The sequence below is a fragment of the Siphateles boraxobius genome, unplaced genomic scaffold (genome assembly GCF_051911475.1).
Source record: "Siphateles boraxobius isolate OS27281-9 unplaced genomic scaffold, OSU_SipBor_1 25, whole genome shotgun sequence".
In the NCBI taxonomy this organism is placed as follows: Eukaryota; Metazoa; Chordata; class Actinopteri; order Cypriniformes; family Leuciscidae; genus Siphateles; species Siphateles boraxobius.
Genome location: NW_027508866.1, coordinates 29,589,427 through 29,617,073, shown reverse-complemented (window position 1 = coordinate 29,617,073; position 27,647 = coordinate 29,589,427). Strand labels below are relative to the sequence as shown.

Below are 27,647 nucleotides of genomic sequence, written 5' to 3'. Positions count from 1 at the left end.
AACCTGAATCTATGAGCTGGGCCCCCTCAGAGGCCGAGCCCACAGTATCCACAACTCCAGAGCTCCCAGGAGCAAAGATATCGGGAAAAGCGTATAGGTGTAGCGGCAACCACACCTATTACATTACATCCAGTCCAAGCGGAGCTGGATGCGTGAGGGAGAACCACAAGGGCAATGCATTGTACAAGCGATGCGAAAGGTCGACTTGTAGTTTGACCGAAGTTCTCCCTAAGAAGCTCCACCACCTCGGGGTGAAGTCTCCATTCCCCGGGCCACAGCCTCTGCCTCAACAGGATATCTGCTCTGATATACGAGACAATCAGTGTGTTGTCCGGACCCTTCGCCGACCAACCGCTCATGATTGCCCCCGACTTGTGAGGGAAACATCCGTCGATAGCATTATGCGTCGACAAGAAGCCCCCAACACTGGGCCTGGGCGAGGAACCAAGGTTCTTCCACATGACCGAGGCACGAAGGCATAGCCGCGTGACCTTGATCATGCGAAAACGGATTTCCCCTCGGAGAAAACCCCTTGGTCCCGAGCCACCACTGCAGGGGTCTCATGTACAGAAGGCCAAAAGTAACTATGTTGGACGCAACTACCATGAGCCCCAGCCAAAGACCTTTCACCGAGCGGCCACTCATGACCACCCCCCATCCTGTGAGGGAAGCATCCGTCGATAGCGTGACGCGTCGACAAGAAGCACCCAGCACTGGGCCCTGGGCGAGGAACCAAGGTTTCTTCCACATGACCGAGGCACGAAGGCATAGCCGCGTGACCTTGATCATGCGAAAACGGATTTCCCCTCGGAGAAAACCCCTTGGTCCCGAGCCACCACTGCAGGGGTCTCATGTACAGAAGGCCAAAAGTAACTACGTTAGATGCAACTACCATGAGCCCCAACAGTCTCAGAGACTGTTTGCAGTGAGTGACTGACCTAGTTTTACATTCTTTACGGCTGTGAGAATCGCAGAAATACGTGCAGGAGACAGACGTGCTTGCATTGTTGTCGAATCCCATAATACACCTAGAAAGTGGTCCTCTGAGCTGGGAGGAGTACACTCTTTTTGGTTTTGAGCCGCAACCCCAACCTCCTTATGTGGGACAGAACGACATCTCGATGTTGAACTGCCAAAAGCTCGGACTGAGCTAAAATCAACCAATCGTCGATATAATTTAATACGCGAATGCCCTGGAATCTCAGAGGAGCCAGAGCTGCATCCACGCATATTGTAAAAGGTGTGGGGTGATAACCTAGGCCGAATGGAAGAACCCGATACTGGTATGCTTCGCCCCTGAAAGCAAACCTCAGGAACCTCCTGTGATGAGGATGGATAGATAAGTAAGCGTCCTTTAAGTCTATTGTGACAAACCAGTCCTCGGACTGAATCTGTGACACAATCATATTTAGCGTAAGCATACTTTGAACTTAAGATTCTGAAACCTGCTGTTTAATTGACGCAGGTCTAGAGTAGGACGCAACCCCTCATCCTCTTTCGGAACAATGAAGTAATGGCAGTAAAACCCTGACTGTCTGCCGGGAGGAGGAACCCCTTCTACTACTCCTTTTGCAGAAGTGTCAGTACTTCCTGCTCCATAACCAAAGCCTGCTCGGTGTCCACCACAGTGGGGAGGACCCCTAGAAATCTGGGCGGACAAGAACCGAATTCTGAACCCTTTTCTATAGTGTGCAGGACCCACCGAGAAATATGTGGCAGTAGTTTCCACGCTGCCAGAAATTCTACTAGGGGAACCAGTCTCTCAAGACTGGCCTCTGGATTGGGTTGAACAGTCACTACGGTGCCCTGAAGCGGCGAACCGGCAGGGAACAACCGAACTGACCGTTCTACGACCCTCCTCGGAGGATCGTATGGGGACGCTGACACCTCGGTGCCCTGAACGGCGAACCGGCAGGGAACAACCGAACTGGCAGCGCTGCGACCCTCCTCAGAGAGTCGCACCCCAGAGGGCGCCGAGGAGAAACGAGGAGAAACAGTTTCAGACTGTGGGTCTCATGGCAGCTGTGTCCAACGTAATTACTTTTGGCCTTCTGTACATGAGACCCCTGCAGTGGTGGCTCAGGACCAAGGGGTTTTCTCCGAGGGGAAATCCGTTTTCGCATGATCAAGGTCACGCGGCTATGCCTTCGTGCCTCGGTCATGTGGAAGAACCTTGGTTCCTCGCCCAGGCCCATGTTGGGGGTTTCTTGTCAACGCATAATGCTATCGACGTATGCTTCCCTCACAAGTCGGGAGTGATCACGAGTGGTCGCTCGGCGGAGGGTCTGGACAACACACTGACGAATGATCTCGTATATCAGAGCAGATATCCTGTTGAGGCAGGGGCTGAGGCCCGGGGAATGGAGACTTCACCCCGAGGTTGCGGAGCTTCTATTGGAGATCTTTGGTCAAGCCCCCGATATCAATGCTCCCGGGAGTTCTACCTGGGGTGCGACTCTCTGAGGAGGGTCGCAGCACTGCCACTTCGGTTGTTCCCTGCCGGTTCGCCGCTTCAGGGTGCCGAGGTGTCAGCGTCCCCGTGCAATCCTCTGAGGAGGGTTGTAGAACGGTCAGTTCGGTTGTTCCCTGCCGGTTCGCCGCTTCAGGGCGCCGAAATGATTGTTCAATCAAATCCAGAGGCCAGTCTCGAGAGACTGGTTCCCTTATCGAAATTTCTGGCAGCGTGGAAACTTCAGCCAAATATTTCTCTATGGGTCCTGCACATAATAGAAAAGGGTTTAACGGAGTTGTGGAAACGGAGGGCTTGGCCTCTGAGGGGGCCCAGCTCATAGAATCCGGTCTCTCGACTGAGGTCGTTGAGACCGTCCTTCAATCCAGAGCTCCTTCCACGAGAAAACTATGTACATTGAAATGGAAACTGTTCCATTAAATCTTGTTAACTGCCCGGTTGGTACAGTTCTCGATTTCCTCAAGACCGTTTCTCTGCTGGATTATCTCCCTCCACCTTAAAGGGGTTCGTAGCGGCTATATCGGCTTATCACCCCTCTCGGGGCTTCTTCTGGGAGAGATCCTCTTATTATTTGTTTTCTCCGTGGTACATTGAGGATCAGGCCTGCACTGCAATCTAGAGCACCGGCTTGGGATTTGGCCATTGTACTTGAGGGTCTGGCCTTGGCTCCCTTCGAGCCCATCGAGGAGGTTTCAGAAAAATTCCTCACTCTAAAGACTATATTTCTCCTTGCTATTTCGTCTATCAAGAGAATGGGTGATTTACATGCTCTGTCGGTTGCTCCTTCATGTCTGGAATTTGCACCTGGTATGGTGAAAGCATTCCTCTACCCTAGACCGGGTTATATTCCTAAGGTCCCACTAAATGTTGGGGGCCCAATAGTGCGGCAGGCCTTTTATCCTCCACCCTTTAATACCCCAGATCAGGAACAGCTTAACCCTCTGGGGTCCTATGTGTTTTTGGGGTCCTGGAGCATTCTGACATGCTCTAACATTTGTGCTTTTTTCAGTTATTTATAAACATGTTAATGGCAAAGGTGTAAATTCACTCTATATAGCACAAACAGGGCTACCATAATATGTTAGCAAGATGTATGTACATGTTTGTATTTTTGAGAGAATATTGTTTATGCATGGTTATCGAAAAAACTAAAACTTAAAGTCTCTGAAATAAGGCCACAAAACACATACTAAATATGTGTCCACAAGACCTTTGACTAATGGATGTTCTCGCCTAGGATTTTTGCTTCAAAATGATCTGAAAATCATCCTTCCAAATCATTCACATAAAACAATACATTGATTTAAATTTAGTAAAACACTTTTTGTTTGGAAAGGCAATATGCGAAATGGGCGTGACTCATGTATAATGGTCTGATTCACACCTGTGAAGACAAAAGACCTGCTTAATGAGCCTGCATAATGAGCTTTTCACAGGTGTGTCACTGAGCCACAAGAAAGAATACAAGGACACAAGAAAAGAAATGTGTATATATACTACAAAATTGGTTCACAGTTGGAAACATCTATAAAAAAAAAAGTATTTTTCCACTTGTATTTTTGCTTGCAAATTGTATAATATCCAAGGTGAACATTTCTAGTAATTGTGTAGTTAATTCTCATACTGTATTTTCAGAAAGTTTTGGATATGTATCCTCTCCCCAAATTTGTCACTAATAAAACACAATACAAATAATTTGAAGAGAAGGCTTATATTGACATTTTAAGATTTTGTTTACATCTACCTTATAAATATATTATTTGCTATTTTATTAAAAAGGTTACAATTACAGCAACAATTAAAATAACAATATTTCAAGTGTAATATTTCTTTGTAAAAACTAAAGTATACATTTTATCATACATATTTCAAAGTTAAGGATTCATTAGTTTGAATAAAGCCTACATTGGAACAAACACTATAATAGCATCCTAGTTGATGACTTTATTTTTGACAAAACAAACATAGCCTAATATATTTAACATTTGAGCAGAAATTGGTGAACAAAAGCTTATTCAATGTGGCAGTAGTCTATAGTTTAGGCTACAGTAAACAATTAATAATCTATCCAAAAACTAGTCAACGAAATGTTGTCTTTCATATTTCTTCTGTAACATAGGCATATCGTTTGTTGTTTTTATGATAGCCTATATTAGGGCATATAAATATTAATATGCAGTTTAATACGTTGCTAATACAAAGACATTTTAACGTTATTTCAACATATTTCAGTCGATTTTCACTCATCTCAGTATAGCAATAGGGTTTGGTAAAAACTGTTCAGTTCATTCATTCACACACAGACGCGATTCATATTTAAACAGTCTTTTTGCGGTTTAGGCCTACATACACTATGATATCGCAATTAGAACACTAATAAAAAAACTTACTTCTCAGATGGATATTTCATATGTCTTTGTAAAAACTAAAGTATACATTTTATCATACATATTTCAAAGTTAAGGATTCATTAGTTTGAATAAAGCCTACATTGGAACAAACACTATAATAGCATCCTACTTGATGACTCTATTTTTGACAAAACAAACATAGCCTAATATATAACATTTGAGCAGAAATTGGTGAACAAAAGCTTATTCGATGTGGCAGTAGCATATTTTACATTAAACAGTTAATAATCTATCCAAAACTAGTCAACAAAATGTTGTCTTTCATATTTCGTCTGTAACATAGGCATATCGTTTGTTGTTTTTATGAGCCTATATTAGGGCATAAATATTAATTTGCAGTTTAATACGTTGCTAATACAAAGACATTATAACGTTATTTCTACAAATTTCAGTCGATTTTCACTCATCTCAGTATAGTAATAGGGTTTGGTAAAAACTGTTCAGTTCATTCATTTACACACAGACGCGATTCATATTTAAACAGTCTTTTTGCGGTTTACATACACTGTGATATCGCGATTAGAACAATAATAATAAAGAACTTACTTATCAGATGGATCCGTTGCTCCTCGTAATGAAAAAAAACAGCACATGTTCTGAGGTAAATGTCCCAGGATTACTCCTCACACAGCCTCGCAAGAAGAAATAGTAGGCTACATTAATCTGATGATTACATTTGTTGTGTTTATGTTGCGTTTATGAGGGGCGTTGACACTTTGCATGTGTTGCTTCAGATCATTTGCGTTTGAATAGCGCGCGCTCTCCGTGGGCGTGTCACATTAGCAGAATAATGAGCTGAGAGAACGATAATGAGATCGGCTGACACCTCTCTCTTTTTTAATAGATTACATAAACAGAGAATATTTATTTTAGTTTTGAATTAGATATTTTAAAAGTACAAACTTAAATGATTATAAAGATATTTTGCTCATGCTTGTGTGAATAGTATTCGCTGAGCTTTGTTTAAGTTTAGAGACGTGCACCAGAAAAAAATTTAACGGAGACAGAGAGGCAGAAAGCACACCCTGTTTATTTTCTTCATTTTACAAAAGCACACGGATTTGATGTTAATGTGAGTGTACACAAAAAAAAGAAGACCCTCTATAGTTTATAATCATGTATTGATTTTATTTATATGACCAAAAATGACGGAGTATTTTAAGTCTATGTTGCTGCTATGTGGAAAAAACACAGCAAAACGCGCCGGCGCGTTTCTCGACCCCAGAGAGTTAACCTGTTATGTCCAGTCCGGGCTTTAGATGCCTACGTTCACAGAGCTGCTCTGTGGCGTAAATCTGAGCAATTATTTGTTTGTTTTGGGTCACTCAAGAGAGGATGCCCTGCATCTAAACAGGTGATGAGTAAATGGATAGTCGAGGCTATTTCATTGGCTTATGAAGCGGCCGGACAGCCTTCACCTATGGCTGTGCGGGCCCATTCTACTCGGAGTATGGCGGCCTCTATGGCCTTAATTTCAGGAGTTTCCCTTCTTGACGTGTGTAATGCGGCAGGATGGTCCTCTCCGCATACATTTGTCAGGTTTTATGACCTTGACCTCTCCACTCCTGGGGCGAGGTTGCTTGCTTCTTAGCGTGCGCAGGACTTCACACAGAACGGGCATTTGTCTCTATGGCGTAGTGGGTACGGGGTTCCCATCGCGTCTCAAACGCAGCTCGAGTTCCCTTGAAAGGGAACGTCTCAGGTTACGTATGTAACCCTGGTTCCCTGATAGGGAACGAGACGCTGCGTTTGCCTGCCATACTTCCTGCATGCCCTGATCGACTTGCTTCAGGTTTTTCAGAAGCTGTCGCGGTCTGATTTCAGGGCTGCTTTATAGTTTCCTGGTCTATGACGTCACCTATGTCGTAGTGGGCTTCTATTGGACTGATTTTACACGTGCTTCACGACGTAATCACGCAGAGCGTTCCCATCGCGTCTCAAACGCAGCGTCTCGTTCCCTATCAGGGAACCAGGGTTACATACGTAACCTGAGACGTTTCCTCCACTAGGGCGGTATGGATTTTTTCTAACCGCGGTTGAATAGCAAGATTTTCCCGAGGTAAGGCGGTAAACCGCTTTAAATAGCCAGCCCCCCCCCCCCCCCCCCCAACAGACTTTCGCGCACGCACCAGAAATCGTTTCTGCTAGACAGACTTTGTTAAATATTGTCACCTACATCCGAAAAAAAACGAGCACAATTTGAAATAGTCAAATTTTCATCAAATAGTAATTTGGCATGAACCACTCACTGAATAGATTTCCTTATTTAAGAATATTCTCAGATACATTCGCAAGGAATTCATAATTTTCAGGAGAATACATTATGATGTTCACATTGGAAATGAAAGAACACCTATTGCAACATGTCTTAATTACAAATATTATACTCCATATTTATGTTTACATAATATAGTGTTTTATTTTTTATTTAATCTATGTCGATTATATGAAGAGTGAACAGCATGAGTAAGATAGGATCATAAGATGGGTCAGACACGATTTTGACCACTTTATTAAGGTTTGTTTTGTAGAAAGCCTTTGTTTAAATTAAATTTCGTTTTGTATAAATTGTACCCTAATTTTAATCACTGTTTCATTAACTAATTGCCTGGAATTAAGAAATAAGAAGCAAATAGCAGACATATAATCAGGAGGACGTGGAAGCGCAGGTGTGATCTCTTGCGCGTGAACTGGAGCTCGTCTCAAATGAACCGAAACTCGGCGTAGGCTGGGCCTAAATGTCTACTTTTAAACAAGATTCAAAACGAAATTATAGCATTTTAGTCTACAGTAGCCTAGTCAGGTAAGGTCAGGTTTGCCGATGTGCGTTATAGGCTATTTACTTATATATATTTATCCCTGTGCGACGATCGGAGACGGAGTTCACTGCTGATGAACTGCTGATATTCTGGGGATACAACATAGCCAATATACCAGGGACTTTAGCCTTTAAAGGTCCCCTGACATGAAATTTTCACTTTCTGAGTTCCCCGAAGGGACTACCACTGCGTGAAATCGCAGTGGGAACGCCCTCAGCGTGACGCGTCTGAAGCATGAATGAAATCAGTCAATGGAGAGAATGAGCGTACGGCGAGTGACGTCATCGACCAGGAAGCTATAAATATCCCCTGAGTACACAATACGCCAGCTTTAGTTACTTCAGCAGCTCTGTGTGTGTCTGAATCTGTCGATTGTGTTTGTCTGTTTTGTCAGGAGTTTTCACTATATATATTTTATATAAAAAAACCAATATGAGCGAGCAGTATAAGAAGTGTGTTCCCCCCCTGTACTCGGTACATCACGGGTGGGGATTCACACGAGCTAAGTGTGGCTTGTTTGGGAGTGCAGCAATGCCCAGTCGGCTCTCGAGGGAGTCGATTGTCAGCATTGCGAGCGTTTTCCCTTGAGAACTCTGCGCTCGCGGCGATCGCTCTTCGAGGAGAGTGGTTTGCTGCGAGCTCCCCGAGGCTCGGGTCCCGCTTCTGTTGAGGCAGAGCGGCGGCGCTTGTCTTGGGGCTCGCAGATGGATCTCGCTGGCGACGTTGAGACGGGCTTCGCCCTATCTCAGCTATCTCCGACGAGATCTAGTGCCTCTCACCCGGCTCTGGAAGCACGCGCTGCGGCGGTTACTTCTGCCCGGGTGGAGGCACATGATGATGTTGAATTGAGATTTTCCAGTTCTGAGGAGCTGGATGTCGAAAGTTTGGCATCAGAGAAAACTAGTTTATCACATTATACTGCAAATGAAGAAGGTTTGATGGATGTATTATCTCGGGCTGTTGAAAAGCTAAAAAAAAAAAAAATAACAGTATCGAGTGGCCAGCTGATAGACAGGTTTCTAGAATTAAAAGCAATCTAGATCATAGATTTCTGTCTGCACGACCTCAACCTTCTAGCCGGTGCTTACCGTTCTTCCCAGATCTTCATGCTGAGGTTTCAAAGACCTGGGTTAGACCGGTTTCAAGCAGAATTTACACAAATCAGTCCAATGCTTATGGTAACATTGTTGGTGCTAAATCTGCTGGTTATGTGACGATACTGTAGGCGGATGAGACGCTCGCTAGCTATCTCTCTCCTGCTTCATCGTCTTCACTTAAAGCACCGGCTCTTCCACCAAAAAATAAAAAAATAAATAAATATATATACCTCTGTGCTGGTGGGGAAGGCTTACTCGGTGGCTCGGCAGGCGGCTGCATGTTTGCATACGTTGACTTTTATGCAGGCTTTTCAGGCCGACCTGCTCAAAAGAAATCTGAGGGGGGTCCCCGCCGAAAGAGACTTGCGTTCACCTCCCTTAAGGGTGCCCTGTCTCTCCCGGCGCCCTCAGGGGCCCGTCCTACTAACCCTGCCGAAACAGGGCGTAGTGCTCGAGTGCTTTCCCGAGGGACGCTCGCCGCCTCTAAGGAGGGTTCTAGTGTGTTCAGACCAGTCGTTCCCTGCCGGTGCGCCGTTACAGGGCACTGTGTCTGTCACGCAGAATGTTCAACCAGAGCAAAGTCTTTCGTCGAGTTCGTCTTCCAAAAGAGCACAGCAGAAGCGGAGTGTCACGTCTCGTGCCCCCCTGTAGAGAAACTGGAGGGACGAGGCGGGGCGCTCTCCGGCGCGGCCTTCTCGGGGCAGGACTGATCTGAGGACAGTCATTGTCGCCAGAAAGGCCGCGTCGAAAAAGTCCTGACGGGCTGAACGTCAGGACTCTGAGGGTGGTCCCCATCGGGAAAAACTTGAGTTCACCGCACAAAAACACGGTGCCCTGTCTTTCTCGATGCCCTCAGGGGTCTGTTCTACTAACCCTGCCTATACAGGGCGTAGAGAGACTCGGCAAGCGATTTCCCGAGGGACGCTCGCCCCCTCCAAGGAGGGTTGTGGAGTGCTCAGACCAGCTGTTTCCTGCCAGTATGTTACAGGGCGCTGTGTCTGTCACTCGGGATGTTCATCCGGAGGCCAGCCTCGAGAGGCTGGTTCCCTTAGTAGAGTTCCTGGCGGAATGGGTCCCCAACCCAGCAGGGAGTTAGGATACTACTTCATCGAAAAAAAAAAATCCTGACGTGCTGAACGTCAGGGTTCTGAGGGTGGTCCCTATCGTGAAAGACCTGAGTTCACTGCACAAGAACACGGTGCCCTGTCTTTTCCGATGCCCTCAGGGGTCTGCTCTACTAACCCTGCCTTCACAGGGCGTAGAGAGACTCGGCGAGCGATTTCCCGAGGGCGCTTGCCCCCTCCGAGGAGGGTTGTGGAGTGCCCAGACCAGCTGTTCCCTTCCAGTACGTTACAGGGCGCTGTGTCTGTCACTGGGGATGTTCAAATCAGATCCGAGGACTGGTTTGTCATGATAGATCTAAAGGACGTTTACTTCCATGTATCTATCCTCCCTCAACACAGGAAGTTCCTGAGGTTCGCTTTCGGGGGCGAAGCGTACCAATATCGGGTTCTTCCGTTCGGCCTAGCACTGTCACCCCAAACATTCACGAAGTGTACGGATGCTGCTATAGCCCCGCTGAGGTTACAGGGCATCCGCTTTCTGTACTATATAGACGATTGCTTGATTCTAGCTCAATCGGAACAACAGGCGGTTCGGCACCGAGATGTCGTTCTTGCTCATATCAAGTGACTGGGGCTGAGGCTCAACGCCAAAAAGAGTGTTCTTTCTCCATTACAGAGAACCACTTTTCTAGGTGTAGTGTGGGATTCAACGACGATGCAGGCACGATTGTCACCTGCTCATATTGCTTTGATTCTCGCTGCAGTAGATCAGGTCAAGCTAGGCCAGTCATCCACTGTAAAACAGTTCCAGAGACTGCTAGGTCTCATGGCAGCTGCGTCCAACGTGATACCTCTTGGCCTCTTGCACATGAGACTGTTACAGTGGTGGCTCAGGACCAAGGGATTCTCCCCGAGGGGAAATCCGCTTCGCATGATCGTGAGTTTGCGACGGTGTCATCACGCCCTGATATCGTGGAAAGATCCTTGGTTTCTGTCCCAAGGCCCTGTGTTAGGAGCTCCTTGTCGTCGCGTTATGCTAATGACAGATGCCTCTCTCACGGGTTGGGGGGCGATCATGGATGGTCGCCCGGCTCAGGGTCTGTGGGAGGACCATCATCGTCTGTGGCACTTAAACTGCCTAGAGATGTTGGCGGTGTTTCAGGCTCTGAAACACTTCCTCCCAGACCTAAGGGGCCACCATGTTCTTGTCCAGACAGACAACACATCGGTGGTTTCTTATATCAACCATCAGGGGGGTTTGCGTTCTCGCCCGCTTTACAAACTGGCACGTCAGATCCTTCTATGGTCCCAGGGGAAAATTCTTTCTCTGAGAGCTTTTATCTCCCGGGGTGTTTAAATCAGGGGGCAGACATCCTGTCAAGACAGGGGCCGAGGCCCGGGGAATGGAGTCTTCACCCCGAGGTGGTGGAACTCCTATGGAAACATTTCGGTCTTGCCGAGGTAGACCTATTTGCTTCTCGAGAAACATCACACTGCCCGCTGTGGTTCTCTCTCAGCTATCCAGCCCCGCTGGGGTTGGATGCGATGGTACATCCGTGGCCGAGGTCACGCTTGTACGTTTTTCCCCCGATCGCTCTGCGCCCAGGAGTTCTGGAGAGGGTTCGCCGGGAGGGGCTCAGTCTCCTGCTAATAGCCCCGTTCTGGTCGGCCCGGGTATGGTTTGCGGACCGAGTGTCTCTCCTCAACGGCTCTCCCCTAGAGATACCGATCAGGAGAGATCTGCTCTCTCAGGCGAGTGGGTCGATCCTTCACCCCCGTCTAGAGCTATGGAGGCTGTGGGCTTGGCCTCTGAGGGGGCCCAGCTCATAGATTCTGGTCTCTCGGCTGAGGTCGTTGAGACCATCCTCCGATCCAGAGCTCCCTCCACGAGGAAGTTATATGCCGCGAGGTGGAAACTTTTCACCTCTTGGTGTGGAGAGCGCCAGCAGGACCCAGTTAACTGCCCGGTTGGTACAGTCCTGGATTTCCTGCAGGACCGTCTCTCCACAGGGTTATCCCACTCCACACTGAAGGTGTATGTGGCGGCCTTAGCTGCTTACCACACCCTTTCAAGTGGAGGTTCCCTCGGGAAACACCCACTTATGTCTCGCTTCCTTCGTGTCACCTTGAGGCTGAGGCCTGCAGTTCGCACGAGGGTACCAGCTTGGGATCTGGCCATCATCTTAGAAGGTCTCTCCCTTGCTCCTTTCGAGCCCATCGAGGAAGTTTCGGAAAAGTTTCTTACTCTAAAGACTATCCTTCTTCTCGCTATCTCATCTCTAAAAAGAATTGGAGATATTCAAGCACTTTCGGTGGCTCCCTCGTGCCTGGAATTTGCTCTTTGCTCCTGGTTGGTTAAGGCCTTTCTCTTTCCGAGACCAGGTTATGTTCCTAAGGTTCCAACTGTTTCAGTTAGACCTATAGTTCTGCAGGTTTTCTGTCCTCCGCCTTTTCTGACGTCAGACCAGGAGAAAATTAATTTGCTGTGCCCAGTTTGGGTTTTGATGCTTACGTCCACAGAGCTGCCCTGTGGAGGAGATCGGAACAACTGTTCGTCTGTTTGGGTCACCTAAGAAAGGGTGTCCTGCATCTAGAAAAAGGATGAGCAAGTGGGTGGTCGAGGCCATCCCACTTGCTTATGGTTCGGCCAATCAGCCTTCACCTTTGGCTGTAAGGGCTCATTCCACCCGGAGTATGGCTGCTTCTACAGCTCTTCTTTCAGGAGCTTCTCTTCAGGACGTTTGTGATGCGGCAGGCTGGTCCTCACCGCACACTTTCGTTAGATTTTATTCCCTCGATCTTAGCTCCACTCCCGGGGCTCAGGTTCTCTCGTCGGTTTGTGTCTCCTAATGACACACGACGGGGATTTGGTCGTATGGGGATGTGGGTATTGCGTTCCCACTGCGATTTCACGCAGCGGTAGTCCCTGAAGGGGAACGTCCCGGGTTACGTATGTAACCCTAGTTCCCCGAAGGGACGGACGCTGCGTGTCCTACCATACTCTCGGCATCCCCTTGGGTCGCTGCTTCAGTAACTTTTAAGCTGGCGTATTGTGTACTCAGGGGATATTTATAGGTTCCTGGTCGATGACGTCACTCGCCGTACGCTCATTCTCTCCATTGACTGATTTCATTCATACTTCAGACGCGTCACACTGAGGGCGTTCCCACTGCGATTTCACGCAGCGTCCGTCCCTTCGGGGAACTAGGGTTACATACGTAACCCGGGACGTTTTTTTAACATTAATATTAGTTCCCCTAGCCTGTATTTGGTCCGCTTGTGTCTAGAAATTTCAGTCGGTGTAAACTGAGTTTTGGCTATCTTTCTCTGCCTGTGAGAAAATGAGATCTCAAACGGGCTGATCTTGAATCTCCCCTATATGACGTCATATAGGGGAAAGGTTACCTCCCCCACTCTGCTTTGCCCACCCAGAGAATTTGACCCGCCCATGAGAAAACGAGCTAGGAAGTACGAACGCGAGCGCGCAATCTTAGTTTATCCTCGAGAGATATCATGGCGTGTGACCGATCGAAGCACAAAAGTTGAATAGAGAGATACAATGGCTTGCAAAACGAGCGAAGCATGGCAGTTGATCAGTGTTCGGATGTACAAGTGAACACAAAAGTATTTTTTAGTTCCTTCATCCGAGCCTCTGAAGAAACAATGGGTTAATTTTATTTTCTCTGGAAATGTGCCGATACAACTTCCCAAAGTTTTGGATGGTCCAAACATTTTTCGACGACTGTTTCCTCAACTTGGGCCAATACAGAGCTGGCCTCGATGAACGTCTGAAAATAAATCGATCGAGCTACCAAGAAACAATTCAAGTTCAAGTTCAGAAAGGTAATCTTTCTCTCAAAATCGTTCAATACTGTCAATGCATCAGTAAGTCAAGCCAGTGTCTAAAATATCACCTTCACATCGTTTCTTTTAGTAGGATAAAAATAATCTTATTAAAATTGTGAACAAATTATTTACAGAAATCGATCAAAGAACAATTTTTCACACAGCGCGAGTTTATCTGGACAACTCGTTATGAAATCAATGACGCACGTGACTGCACAACGAAGCTCTTACTGTATGTACATCATCGTGTTTGCATTGGTGAAAGCATTAGAGAGTGCAGAAACTGCGTTGCAATGATAAGATCTTCAGTCTCGCGATCTACAGACTGTCATGTGCTTGCTCAATGCTCATCACAGCAACATTTTATGTGATGGGAATAGATCTAAATACTTTAAAAACTTCTCACGATTCGTTAATCTCGATAGCTGTATTAGTAAAAACGTATAATAGCAGTAGTAAAGGTATTCGAGAGACTTTCACATGTAATACGTAGCTATTTCATATGCACGCATGTCAGCCAATCACAGCAGTGGCCGCGTTTACACTGAATCCCACAGCAGACACGCCCCTTCAAACAGAGGGTTCAAATCAGAGGCTAAAATCAGGCTAGGAAAAATGCCTTTTATTTCTAAATTATGACTATTTTTGATCTAAAAAACATACTAAAATTATAAGGGCAACCCAGGAACATTATAAAATAATAAAATAACCCCATGTCAGGGGACCTTTAAATATCTTTGCTGCATTGGATCTTTCTAGAACAGCCAAGAGCTTTCTAGCCTCGCGACAGTAGCGCCTCGCATTGCTCATAGACCTTAAAACCAGTGCCGATCCTGACCTCCCTGGGGCCCTAAGCAAAATTCTGCTAAGGGGCCCTCTACCTGACCCGTGACGCCGTGACGTGAGCTATGTAAACCATTTGCCAATGCTACACAGTCACACTCACACCTGACACTTCAGTGCTCCAAATACAATCCTCGCTCCTTTAAGCAAAACAGTCAAAGAACAGAATGAGGTTCAAACAAACAATATTTATTGAATAGAGTATTTTCCATAGAATATTAAGATAACAAGTGAATATTATTAAGTAAGTGAAAATTAACGTAAACATAAATAAGAATAATATAATAAATTATAACCCTGAGCTTTGGCTTTTGGAATTTACTTTTGTTCTCTCTACAGCCTGGCCATTTTCGGCAGCAGTATGGGCAACACCAGTCTATTTGGACTGTCTAGAAGAAACTTAGAAGAATATCACATAGTTAGTTAAACAGTCATCGTTACATGTTACAAATGTGTAAACATTTGAATGTTTGAATTAAAATCTTACCATCAAAATATTCCTTTTCTGCACTTTCTTGAGGCAAAATCATCAATGATGTCATCATAGGACAGGTGTTTCCCCACATCATGATTTATGCTCATGATGGCCAATCCACTCAAACGTTCCTGTGACATTGAAGACCTCAGGTAGCTTTTGATGAGCTTTAATTTTGAAAAGCTCCTCTCTGACGATGCTACTGTTACAGGCAGGGTGACTGCAATTCTTAGGGCTATCCAAAGATTAGGATAGAGTTCCTCCAGGTATTTCTCACAGAGAAATGAAAGCAACTCAAATGCAGTCATCTTATCTGATGGCAGATCAGGTAAATTCTGAATCTCGTGTGCCAGATCCATTCCACTGATGTCATAGTCATCTCTGAAGGTTAGAGTATTTTGAACTTCCATGCAGTGAGCCTTTAAAGATTCACTAGACATCTGTGAGGCAGTGCTGAAGTTTAGCAACACTCAATTTTGGATTTCACCTCGTTGAGTGTTTCAAATCCCTCATCCATGGATGTCACAGCAGAGTCGACCACAATGTTAAAGAAGTTGACTTCAAGGTTTTTCAGTGCATCAGTCACTGGTTCATCAGGAGCCTCATAGCTGAAATGCCTCTTGCTGTTTCTCAATCTCTTCTCTTTCAGAACAGCCTCCACATTCATTACTTCGCAAATGCTTTTGGCTGTTGTCTGTGCCTCAGAGAATCCAGTTTCCCGGTATGTAGCGAGGGAAGCCTTTGCATTCGAGATTAAATTAACTGCTATATCCAACTGCATTGAGGCGGATTGGAGGAGCTTGTTCACTATGTTTGTAATAGTCAGTATCTCACACCATACGACACAGCAAATCAAGAAGCGGTAGGACCCAACTTCCTCTGCAAGTGCTTGTGCCTCCACTTTGGCCACAGGATCATTGATTGTCTGTCTGGCTTCCAGTAATGCCTCCCGAACCTCAGATGCCTGGTGCCTTATTGCATGCACGCTTTTGAGCCTACTCTCCCATCTTGTGTCACTCCATGACTTCATGGTTATCTTCACGTGTTTCTTTAAAACACTCCATCTTTGTGTGCCAGCTGAAAAGAAGGTGAAGAGCTTTTGCACATGTCCAAAGAACCCTACTGCATCTTTTGAAGATTTGGCAGCATCTGCAATTACAAGGTTTAGAGTATGTGCTCCACATGGAAAAACACGGCTCTGGGATTTCTTCTGAGCAGTCTGGCTTGTACTCCTTGGTTCTTGCCTTTCATGTTGGCCCCATTATCAAAAGCTTGCCCTCTGCAATCTTCAAATGAAATCTTCAGCTCATTCAGCTTATTTAAGATGACAGTGGACAGATTTAAACCTGTTGTAGCCTCAACATTCACAAAGCCGAGGAAGTGCTCCTTGATCTCTGGCTTTCCCCTTAAAGCCACGCTTCTCAGAATAATGGACATTTGCTCTTGGTGACTAATGTCAGGTGTACAGTCCAAGATAATGGAGAAGTACTTTGAGTCTCTTATTTGAGTCACTATTGCTTCCAGAATTTTGCCACTCACAATCTGTATTATCTCATTCTGTGTGCGCTGCAGGTAATGAGCATGTGTATCTCCATTTTTAATTTTGCTGAGATGGTTTTCCATAATGGGGTAAAATTTTGCCAGTAATTCAACCTCTTTTAGGAAGTTTCCATTATCTGGCTGGAAGAGTTTTTCTGACGAACCCCTGAATGCTAGGTTTCGTTCAGCCAGAGACTGGGTGATACTTATTAAACGTGTAAGGACATCCCGCCATCTCTTTCTTTCAGCCTCATAAATGGTCATTTGTATCTGGTCAAGAGTCTGTCCCCGACTTAGGCGCAGATCAAGTTCTCTCCACTTAATCATGTTTTGTGTGTGTTCAGGACTACTCTCATGGTGTTTCAGAATGGCATTGATATTTGACCAGTCATTCACACCTTCCTTTATAATTTTGTTGTATTTTGTTGAAAAGAGCTTACAGCAAAAACAATAAACAGCATTGTTTTTGATTGAGTATGAAAGCCAGCTCCTGTGAATCTTTTCCCCATTTGACAGTTGTCTCTGTAATAAGCCTGAATGGAAAGCTCTTCTAGACTTGTCTTTAGGAAAAGAAAAATCCAGTCCTGGTTTAAATGGACCTCTGCGCACTAACTCAGTCCTCATAAAGTCTGTTAAGACTGGGGGACAATCTGCTGGGTCATTTGGTGGAGCGGCAACTGTTCTATTTGGGTCTGAGCTGCTTGTATCTGCTGCTGGCTGTACACCTCTTGTTGTGCTAGTACTGACTGAGGCTGCCTGTACTTCACCTGGGTCTGTCACTGTGTTAGTACTTGCTGAAGACGGCTGTACTGTATTTGCTGAAGCTGGCTGTATTGGGTTTGTGCTAGTACTGGATGAGGCTGCCTGTACTTCACCTGGGCCGGTCACTGTGTTAGTACTTGCTGAAGTCGGCTGTATTGGGTTTGTGCTAGTACTGGCTGAGACTGCCTGTACTTCACCTGGGTCTGTGTTAGTACTTGCTGAAGACGGCTGTGCTGTATTTGCTGAAGCTGACTGTACTGGGTCTGTGCTAGTACTGGCTGAGGCTAGATGTGTATCAACTGAGTCTGTGCTTGTACTGGCTGATGATCCAGCATCTCCTCTACTGACAAACTTAAGCATAGCACCTGCATATTATAGATAACTCATTTTATAAGCTTCATCAGACCCATTCAAACTGGCTCCCAATTTCCTTTTATACATTTTCAAATATAAAATACTATTTATACTATGGCTTGGCTCTTGTAATATTTAACTAGTGAACTAGTGATGCAGATATCAATAATCCCTGTGAGTGATGACATCATTGATATCAAGAATTAACTTTTGTACAAGTGAACATGTAATTCCTGATATCAAAAATAGACATTGGTAGATAAAAATGTAACTAAGGGGCCTTACTAGTAAAAAAATAATCAAGAATTCACATTGCAAATAGTAAAAAAAAAAAATTGAATTCTTGATATCAAAAACACATAAACTGTGAATGAATAAAAGCTAAAATGGCTTGCCATGGCATGTTAAAGTTTTTTTTTATTATGCATGTTGAAGCAATTCTTGATTTATGGTTATTATTTACTGAGGGATGTGCATCCATATTGACCAGTATGTCCAGCTAATCAACATTTTAAATTCAATATAGCCTATATATCAATAGTCAATCAATGTCAAATTGTCAATATTGCTTTCCATCTTGCATAATTAGTGCTGCTGCAGTTGTTTAGAATGTTTAACTACACATTGACTGAGACTAGATAATCAGTGTCTTGTTTTAAAAGTATGTATGTATAATGTGTACTTTGATGAGGAGTGCCATCATTTCCCGCCCATATATTGTACAGTATGTCCACATATATTTCTGCTTGAAAAATGCGCGTTTAATTTCGCGCACGCGCATATGAACGCATGATAGCCTAACACACGCGACGCGGTTATCTTTTCCGAGCTGCAGTAAACAAACACCGTTGCACAACTTGTACTTTGTTGTTTATCAAAAACAAACGTAATAAATAATTGTATTTTACTCTCACTTTTGTCAGTCAGGCACAAAGAGAAGTGATGCAAGAGATGCCTGTCTGCCCAGCGAGGTTAGCAAGACCGAAAAAACACAATAGAAATGCACATAAACTTAACTTTACTTTGCTAACTGACATCAAACTTGGAGAGGAGAGAACGTCCTGGTTGCGTATGCAACCCACCGTTCCCTGAAGGAGGGAACGGAGGACGTAGTCGACGCCGACTGAAATGGGATCTCGCTAGAGAGCCTGTCTTCTTCGAGTACTATTGAACGAGCCAATGTAATTGGCGTGCGTGATTCGCATCACACACTCCGCCCCCGCGGCGCGGGTATAAATACGGAAGTGGATGCACGCACTAGTTGCTTTTCGCTGAGGAGCCGAGAGTAACCCGGGGTCAGCGGTGGTCCAGCGGTAGTGGCAAGGGGACTACGTCCTCCGTTCCCTCCTTCAGGGAGCGGTGGGTTGCATACGCAACCAGGACGTTCCCTTTCAGTCGATAACGTCGGACGTAGTCGACGCCGACTGAAATGGGATCAACCATTGAACACGCCACTGACGCTGCCACCTTCCAGTGCCTAAACCAAAGCCTCCTGATGCCCCCGCAAACTTAAGGCGGGGAAGGACAGGGCTTAGGCCAGGGAAGTCACTGCTGTTCCTACAGGACCACTGGGAAAGCGTTCCCCGTACGTTGGAAGGAAGGGACGCTGCGGAAGCCACATCCAACCCAGAGGGAGGTAATGTGGAGAATACACATATGAACTGGGCGGAAACCGGGCAGTCTAACATATGGAATGTCACTGGGGTGGCTCCAGCCTAAGACGGGGGGAGACACACCGGACAGTGACGGCAGAGAGACTCTGCCGAGGGAAGACACGGGCTCACCGCAGGGAGCCGTATCGTGGAAGAATACACATATGGGGTCACCGAAGGGACCGCAACATATGGACCCAGCCTAACACAGGTTCCACACTGCTTACGAGTGGTAGGCCTAACACCAGACGTTCCGCACGTCCGACGTCGGAGGGGTGTGGAGGAACTCAACAGGGTTCAATTTTAAGGGAACTCAACTGGAGTAGAAAGGCGCACGTATCCAGTCCATAGGAGGGGAATGGCGCAGCAAGCCGACACTTGAACCGGGCTCACGGTGAAACTGGCTTCATGAGAAGGGAGCCCACGGGAAGCAGCGGTTCAACTAGGTGTCGTCCAGCCCCCAACTCTAGAATCTGTTTAGCAAAGCATATCGTCAACGCCCAGGCGGAGCACTTTACACTCATCACAGAGGAGCTCAACACCTAAGTGGACATGTTGCATCTCGGACCTTTGCCGAAATGAAGGCAAGCACTAAGTGCAACTTTGCATGGAAACAGCCTTCCCTCTCTGCTGAATTCCAACAGATATTTGAAGAGCTGGTCTGAGGTCTATGACTTGCATTCTGTACACGTCCAAGCGAACGGACAGAGAAGCCAGGGCTGGATCTGCCTCCTCCAGGGCAGCTCTTGCAGGCTCACCACCTGCTCCTTTTACGGGAGAGGTAGGAACCTTGGGCACAATCCGAGCCGGGGTCTCAGCTTGTGAGAGTTAGCCGGCCCAGACTCCAGGCACAATACGTTGACCGAAAGCGAGCAAGTCCCTACCCTCTAGTAGAGACCACGCGAGCAGGAGAACTGATATAACAGAATTTTTAACTCACTACCTGCAGTGGCTCAGGGGCGGTCTCTGCAGTGCAGTCGCACCAGGGACAAGGCCCTAGAGGATAAAGAGGGACACAAGGATTTACAAGACCTTGCTCCTCAGGAACCTGACGATCAGAGCGTGCTTCTGCATACTTCTGCAACACGATGAGCGTCGTTTAAACACCGAGGCAACATCATTTTAAGGGTGATTTAGGAAAACAGCCTACTGCAACCCATTTTGCAGGAAAGAGAGCACTGAAGTGATCGAAAGCTTTCAGGATCTCCTCTGGAGAGAAGACGCACTCAACGACTAGGTTCCACTTCTAAAGGCGTAAGCACGCTACCCCATTCTAGGGGGTGCTCGCAGAAGTGATGGTAACTATCCCACATTCTTGTGATAGCCACCTGAACCTCCGCGTTCAGATGTAAGACCGCCCGGAATCCCCGGGGGAAGAACGCGTGTGCCATCGTGCCCCGCCCCCGAAGAGTTTTCCGGGGAAGTCAGGAAGGCTGTTGATGGGAGCCAGGTCTAGTTGGGCCAATAAGGGGCAACTATGAAGACCTGTTCCTCTCCTGACTTGGCACGTAGGTGCAAGTGACGGGCGCAAAAGACAGGAGCATTGCTCAACACAACATGTGAAGATCACTGGGCTTCAGGAGCATTTTCTGCTCAGCACTTGGGTGTGACAAGTTCACTGAGCTTCAGGAGCATTCCTGCTCAACACCTGAGTGTGATAAACTCACCGAGCTTCAGGAGCATTTCTGCTCAACACTTGAGTACGAAGAACCTCACTGAGCGACAGGAGCATTTCTGCTCAGCACTTGAGTGTGACAAGTTCACTGAAGTTCAGGAGCATTCCTGCTCAACACCTGAGTGTGATAAACTCACTGAGCTTCAGGAGCATTTCTGCTCAACACTTGAGTGCGAAGAATTTCACTGAACGACAGGAGCATTTCTGCTCAGCACTTGAGTGTGACAAGTTCACTGAGCTTCAGGAGCATTACTGCTCAACACCTGAGTGTGATAAACTCACTGAGCTTCAGGAGCATTTCTGCTCAACACTTGAGTGCGAGGAACTTCACTGAGCACCAGGAGCATTTCTGCTCAGCACTGCGTGTGATGAATTCACTGAGCTACCTGTGATGGACTCACTGAGCTACAGGAGCATTGCTGCTCAACACCTGAGTGCGATGAACTTCACTGAATTTCAGGAGCAACTCTGCTCAACATGAAGTGTGATGATCTCACTGACTTGAGCAGGCGCAAGGCGACCCTGAGTCGCAGTCACTTCTTAGAAGGCTCACTGGGGTTAAACGTATTCTGCGGGCCCCCGGGGCAGCTGAGACCCAGTGTTTGTCCAAGGGTAGTCCGCTCGGTTTACCCAAACACTGGCGGAAAAATAAAACCGGGGGGGCAATTGAGCGGCCCCGGAATGGTCAAGACCCAGCGGACCCAGGGGATGGAGTCTCCACTTGCCCTGGCTATAACTGTCGTGAGGCTCGATGGCGGCACGATTGAGTAAGCGGGAGGAGTGGAACAAGGCGCCCTCAGAAGCGTCTGACTCCAAGGAGGAGGTGACGGGAGAGTTTGTGACACCCGCAATGTCTAACAACTCGAGGCACGAATGCCCGTGTAGTCGGGGGTCGCCCAGGCCCCCGTTAAAACACGCCCTTTGTACATGGCCCCTCTGCTGAGGAGGGTTTGGCAGCAGACCGGGATGAACTATAGTTACACAGGGTGAGCTGCTCTGCCACGGTCACCTCGGGACTCGATCGTAAAGCTAGCGCTGAAGCGGTCACATACGGAGGAAGCCAAAGGCTGCGGCTATCGTATACCCCAGGAGCCTCTGAATCTTTTCAGTGGGACCCTTTCTCACTTCAACACCAGCTGGACACATTCTCACTGGAGAGACGTGTTGGACCGAGTACCTCTCCAAAACTGAAAAAGAGATACTCAGCCCGTGGGCGAGATTACTCTCTTCCAGTTGACCTGAAGACCCAACGGGCTCTGGAGCACTCGAGGGGAAGGACACTACGTGTCTTTCAGGTCAAAGCTGCAGACCAATCTTGGGCCAAGATGGTCACGACCCACCACCTAGTAGCACGAAGAACGAGTTTACAACTGGCCTTCGTACCGGCTGGAGGAGCGGCTATATCAAATCCTTCGCCAGCAGGATAAGATAAGCATGCACAAGTCAGGAGCACTGCTCAACACTCGGTGTGATGAATCTCACTGAATTTTCAGGAGCACGTCTGCTCAACACCTAATGTGATGACTATCACTGACTTGAGCGGGGTAGCCGAGCCTGAGGTGGGGCAGCAAAGTAGAGAGAGTGGTGTTAGTGTGCTGTGCAACACTTACCTGTCTCCACAAGCGGCAGGGGGCGCGTGAGAAGGCGGATGACCGGGTCCTCGAACGCACCAAGCTGCCTGCTGGCGACCAAGGGGGAGCTGAGGGGTGTAAGGCTATACAGGGTCACACCCGCCAGACTGGCCCTCTTGGGACCCAGGAACAGATGAAATTGCTCTCTCCTTGAAGTGTGGGTACCGCTTGCTCCGCTTTTTTTTTTTTTTTTTTTAGGGAGCCAGCGGCGGAACAGACACACACACAAACAAAGGCTCCACCCGGCCCTCACCCGGGGGGAGGGAGTGATCGTGCCACTCCAAGAGCATCTCATCCATTCCTGGGCGGCCCGCTCCGGAATGCTTTCGCTGTCGCTTGCCACCTGGCTTGGCAGCGCCTGGAGCGGGCTGGGCGTCTCTACTGCGGCCGGCTCCATGCTGAGGCCTGGGTGGAGGCTGCTGCGGAGGGCCAGCAGGCGCGGCGGCCGGAGAACGCCCACGGCGACGAGCAGGCGGAGGAGCTGCCACCGGCGGCGGGTGGAGGCAGCAGCTGGCCACCGGGGCAGGATGTGCCGGATGACCTCCGTCTGCGCTTGAGCGGCAGAGAACTGTTTGATGCAGTTCTCCACCGCGTCGCCGACCAGCCCAACCTGGGAAATTGGGGAGACCAGGAACCGAACCTTGTCCGCATCCGCCATACCCACCAGGCTGAGCCAACGAAGGCGCTACTGGACCACGAAGGTGGACATCGCCAGACCGATCACGCACGCTACGACACCCGCACCCCGGAGGGTGAGGTCGGATGCAGTGCGGTGCTCACCTATGAGCGCACGGTCTGGATTACCCTCGTGCATGCCATGGGTGCCCTAGCCTGCAGCAACGCCTTGGCACGCAAGAGGAAGGGGCTTGCCCACAGGCTTTGTAAGCTCTGCCCGTCGGAACAGACGAAACTCACAGGCCTTAGGGGGGAGACGAGGATCCCCCCAAAAGGCAGCGGCCGCCGGACACAGGTGCACCTGTGTCGACAGACCGCTCCAATGGAGGGACACCTCGCAACCCTTCACCGTTCCTCCATCAAGGGTAATGAGGGGGAAAAGCTATTCAGGCAGTTTCTGGCAGAGAAAGATGCTGTTCACCACCTGATAAGCTCTCCATGCATTTCGGGAAAGAAAGGCACTGGGGCGGCGAGCTGAGAACCAGCGCGGCCCGCCCCAAGATACCAAACTCCAGATTCCAACCGAGACTGAACGGGACACGGTGGAGGTTCCACTCGAGCCCGGCAGCCTCGGCGGCCCGTTTCAGCATAGCTGATAATTCTGGATCCGGCTCGGGCAACATTGAACTCCCGGAGGGAGACAATGCAGCCGAGTCATCATCTCTAGAAGTCAGCTCACCCTCCGATGCTGCAATCGGCGTCCTGTCCTCCAGGGGAGCCCCGAGTGAAACCGCTGGCCCACCCATTACAGATGGACCAGCAGACAACACAGGAGGCTCCAGTGGTTGCAGTGGAAGGGAGGAGTGAGGAGCCCACGGGGAATGGTTACCGGGCGGGACATCCAACACTATCCTCCGGTCACCCATCCCACACAGCACCCGAGGGTGGGGCATGGTAATGGGGACTCGCTCTCCGCGAACGAAGGCGAGTCTCGCCCTCAACACTGCGACAGTCATGTTCCCACAGTGAAAACATGAGCTGTCCACAAAAGCTGTCTCAGCGTGCTGTAAGCCAAACACGTGACACAACAGTTGTGACCATCAGAGAGAGACAGGGAACGACCGCACCCAGAAACGCACGGGCGGAATGACATCTTGAAAAAGACGCAAACGCACCCGTGTTGCTCTTTCAGAAAATAGGACCGTCACCAGTGCCAGAGCACACAGGGGAATGACCGCGGCAACACTGAACAGAGAACTGAAACAGTGAAGCACTCACTTTTCCGCCCTCTAACCAGCCATCAACACACACAAACATTTAGAAATTTGTTGCTGTTAAAACAGCAGTTGAGAGCTCAAAGCTCGCGATCACCGCTGCACTCGCGCTGTAGAACACCAGCACTGGGAGAGTCTTCCTGAAGAACACCGACACACTCGCTCGTTGTAGACAACAGCACTCTCAGAGACATCAAACGATCGGCTCCGAAGCGAAAGACAACTAGTGCGTGCATCCACTTCCGTATTTATACCCGCGCCGCGGGGGCGGAGTGTGTGATGCGAATCACGCACGCCAATTACATTGGCTCGTTCAATAGTACTCGAAGAAGACAGGCTCTCTAGCGAGATCCCATTTCAGTCGGCGTCGACTACGTCCGACGTTATCGACTGAAAGGGAACACAAGTTTACCTGAATGTTGTTCCCGCAATTCACTCTCATGTTTTTTCTTCTTCCTCTTTTCGTGACCAGAGGGATAGTTTCGCTTCATTTTGTCAACATTAATTGACGCGCTATGACACGAGGAGGGGGAGGCGGGGCCTTGAGTAATTTGCGGGGCCCTACGCAGCTTGCGTAGTGAGCGTATAGGGCGGATCGGCTCTGCTTAAAACAGTTAGCGCCGCGGATGCGGTTTCGAAAATTGATCAAAAAACGTTGGTGCGGGTGGATGGCGGACAGATGATGAGTTTTGTGATGCGGTTGCGGATGAAATAATAATAGCCTATCCGCGCATCTCTAATACGAATGGAATGTTATTATGCGTCATGGAACATTGCGCTCCTCAACTCGTGAAAGATCGGATTTGCTCCATCTTTTGATGATAAGTTTCGTTTAGAAAACCTTGAATCCATGTAAGCCACTATATCATTAGACATAATCCATGTCATTAGAATCAATGAATCCATGTCATTAGACACAACGTGCACACATGTGCAGGTCAAGGTTATTTATTTTTTTTTATTTTTTTGCGGTGATGACGGTGACGAGCTCAGACCCGCGGTTGGAGTCAAGTGACCGCGGTATTGCGGTAATGCGGTAACCGTCCCAGCCCTATCCTCCACTTTTATTTTCAAAAATAGTGGTGAGTCTCCGCTTGAAGAGGCGAGTGTTTGGCCAAGTCATGCTGGTCAGGCGCGTGGAGGAGGAGAAGATAATAATTGTAAAGGAGATGACTCAGCATTATCAACATCTAAAAAAAACATTGGAGAAACTGGACAGTCTCCTTCAGGAGACTAAAGAGAACATCAAGATCCATAGTATGTACGATAAATATTTTTTATTATTTTATATGTAAAAATATGTTGATGCCAGTTGCCATTAACCAGGATTTTATAGTTTCCTGTAAATATTGCTTCAAATCTAAAATTTTAAATCACAATACCTATGAGCTGTAATTTTTTTGTTTGTTTTGTGTTTTTATGAAATGCTGCCTAATTATCAATGTCAATTTTCTTCACTTTTTACTTAAGTTCCGCCTAGAGAGCTGACCGAAGAGGGACACAGGGGGCTATACTGCTGTATCTTACACAAACGGCACATTCTGCAGAAAAAACTTGCAGCAGTCACCAGCACCTATGGCAGCGTCAACACAGACCCTTCCTTCTTCATGCTGGAGGAAGATGTTGAAGAGGAGAGTGAGGACAACAGCAGTCCAGAACTTTCTGAAGAAGAGTCTTAAAGTTTTAGCACTAGCATTGGAACTTCCCAAAATCAGACTCTTGAGTTTTGAGTCTGGAAATTAAATATTTTTCAGATTAATTAAATAAATAATAAATAAGTAAAAGTCATTCTAACCCTGAGCTACTGTGTCTGTTGTTTTTTTTCTCACACCAACATGTTCTAATTCTTTGCAGATTTGGATAACAGAAGGCTCTACATTATCCATGTGCCTCTCTCACCATAACAGAGGCACTGCTTGCTTACTTGTTACTTTTATATTTCAGATTTTACATGTGGCATTACATTACACCTTAACTGTTAAAAATCATTTGTTATTATTTGTTGCACATTTAATAAATATTTATATTAACTTATACATTTTGATCTTTAAGGCAATATATGTCATATTCATTTGTATGCACAGACTCAATATTTAATCTCATTTTTATATCCCATTTTAAAATATATTAAGTAATTTTAATAAAACTAATGACAAATACTATTTATTTTCTTAAATACTAAAATAGGATTTTATATGTCAACATGAACTATGTTAGTAGTACTCATGAACAACAATATAAAGTACTTATGCAGATTTTGTAGAATACAATGTATTTATCATTTATATATTACAAATATATATTACTTATTATTTTGCACCATGATCTATGTCCTTAACGATAATTAACGTGATCATAGAGCCCCGAATGCTGATACTGGTGTTTTAAATTTTATAACCTATTTTTGCATTTTGCTCACAAGTGGCCAAAGCAGGATAATAGTTCATAACAATACATACAAATTAATGTACACATCATTCATATTGCTTTTTTAAAAATTGCAAGCAATAATTAAACAGAGACAAGCATATGCGAATATGTAGGTACCGCTGACCCCATTTTTACAGGGGCCAGCGGCGGAACAGACACACACATAACAAAAAACTCCAGCCGGCCCTCAACCAGCCAGAGGGAGTGGATCGGCGACCACTCTACGAGCAACTCCTCCATCCTTGAGAGCCCGTCCAGGTTCAGCGTTTCCTTTTGCGCTGATGCTTACCACCTGGCTTGGCAGCGCCTGGAGCAGGCTGGGCGCCCCTTCCGCGGTCGGCTCCACGCCGGAACCTGGGTGAAGGCTGCGGCGATGGTCCGGCCGATGGTCAGTTGCAGTGCGGAGCTCACCCATGAGCTCACGGTCCGAACTACCCTCGTGCATGTTCATGAGTGCCTGGGCCTGGTGGACCTGGAGCAACGCCATGGCATGCAATGAGGAAGCGGCTTGCCCACAAGCTTTGTAAGCCTTGCCCGTAAGAGCGGACGAGAACTTACAGGCTTTAGAGGGGTGACGAGGATCACCTCTCCAGGAAGCGGCCGCCGTTGGGCATAACTGCATCGCAACGGCCCGCTCCACTGGAGGGATAGCCTCGTAACCCTTCACCGCTCCCCCATCAAGGGTAGTGA

General features: G+C 47.2%; 1 protein-coding gene across 1 annotated transcript in view; it reads left to right on the top strand.

Moving 5' to 3' along the window:
• LOC143750701 (uncharacterized) overlaps positions 1–26,320 on the top strand; it is a 36,183-nt gene extending 9,863 nt beyond the window's left edge. The window contains exons 10-11 of the mRNA XM_077243882.1: positions 25,608–25,784; positions 25,998–26,320. Coding sequence (XP_077099997.1) covers positions 25,608–25,784; positions 25,998–26,206 — 386 coding nt within the window. The 3' untranslated portion in view covers positions 26,207–26,320. The remainder of the gene's footprint in view (positions 1–25,607; positions 25,785–25,997) is intronic.
• Positions 26,321–27,647: the final 1,327 nt, after the last annotated feature.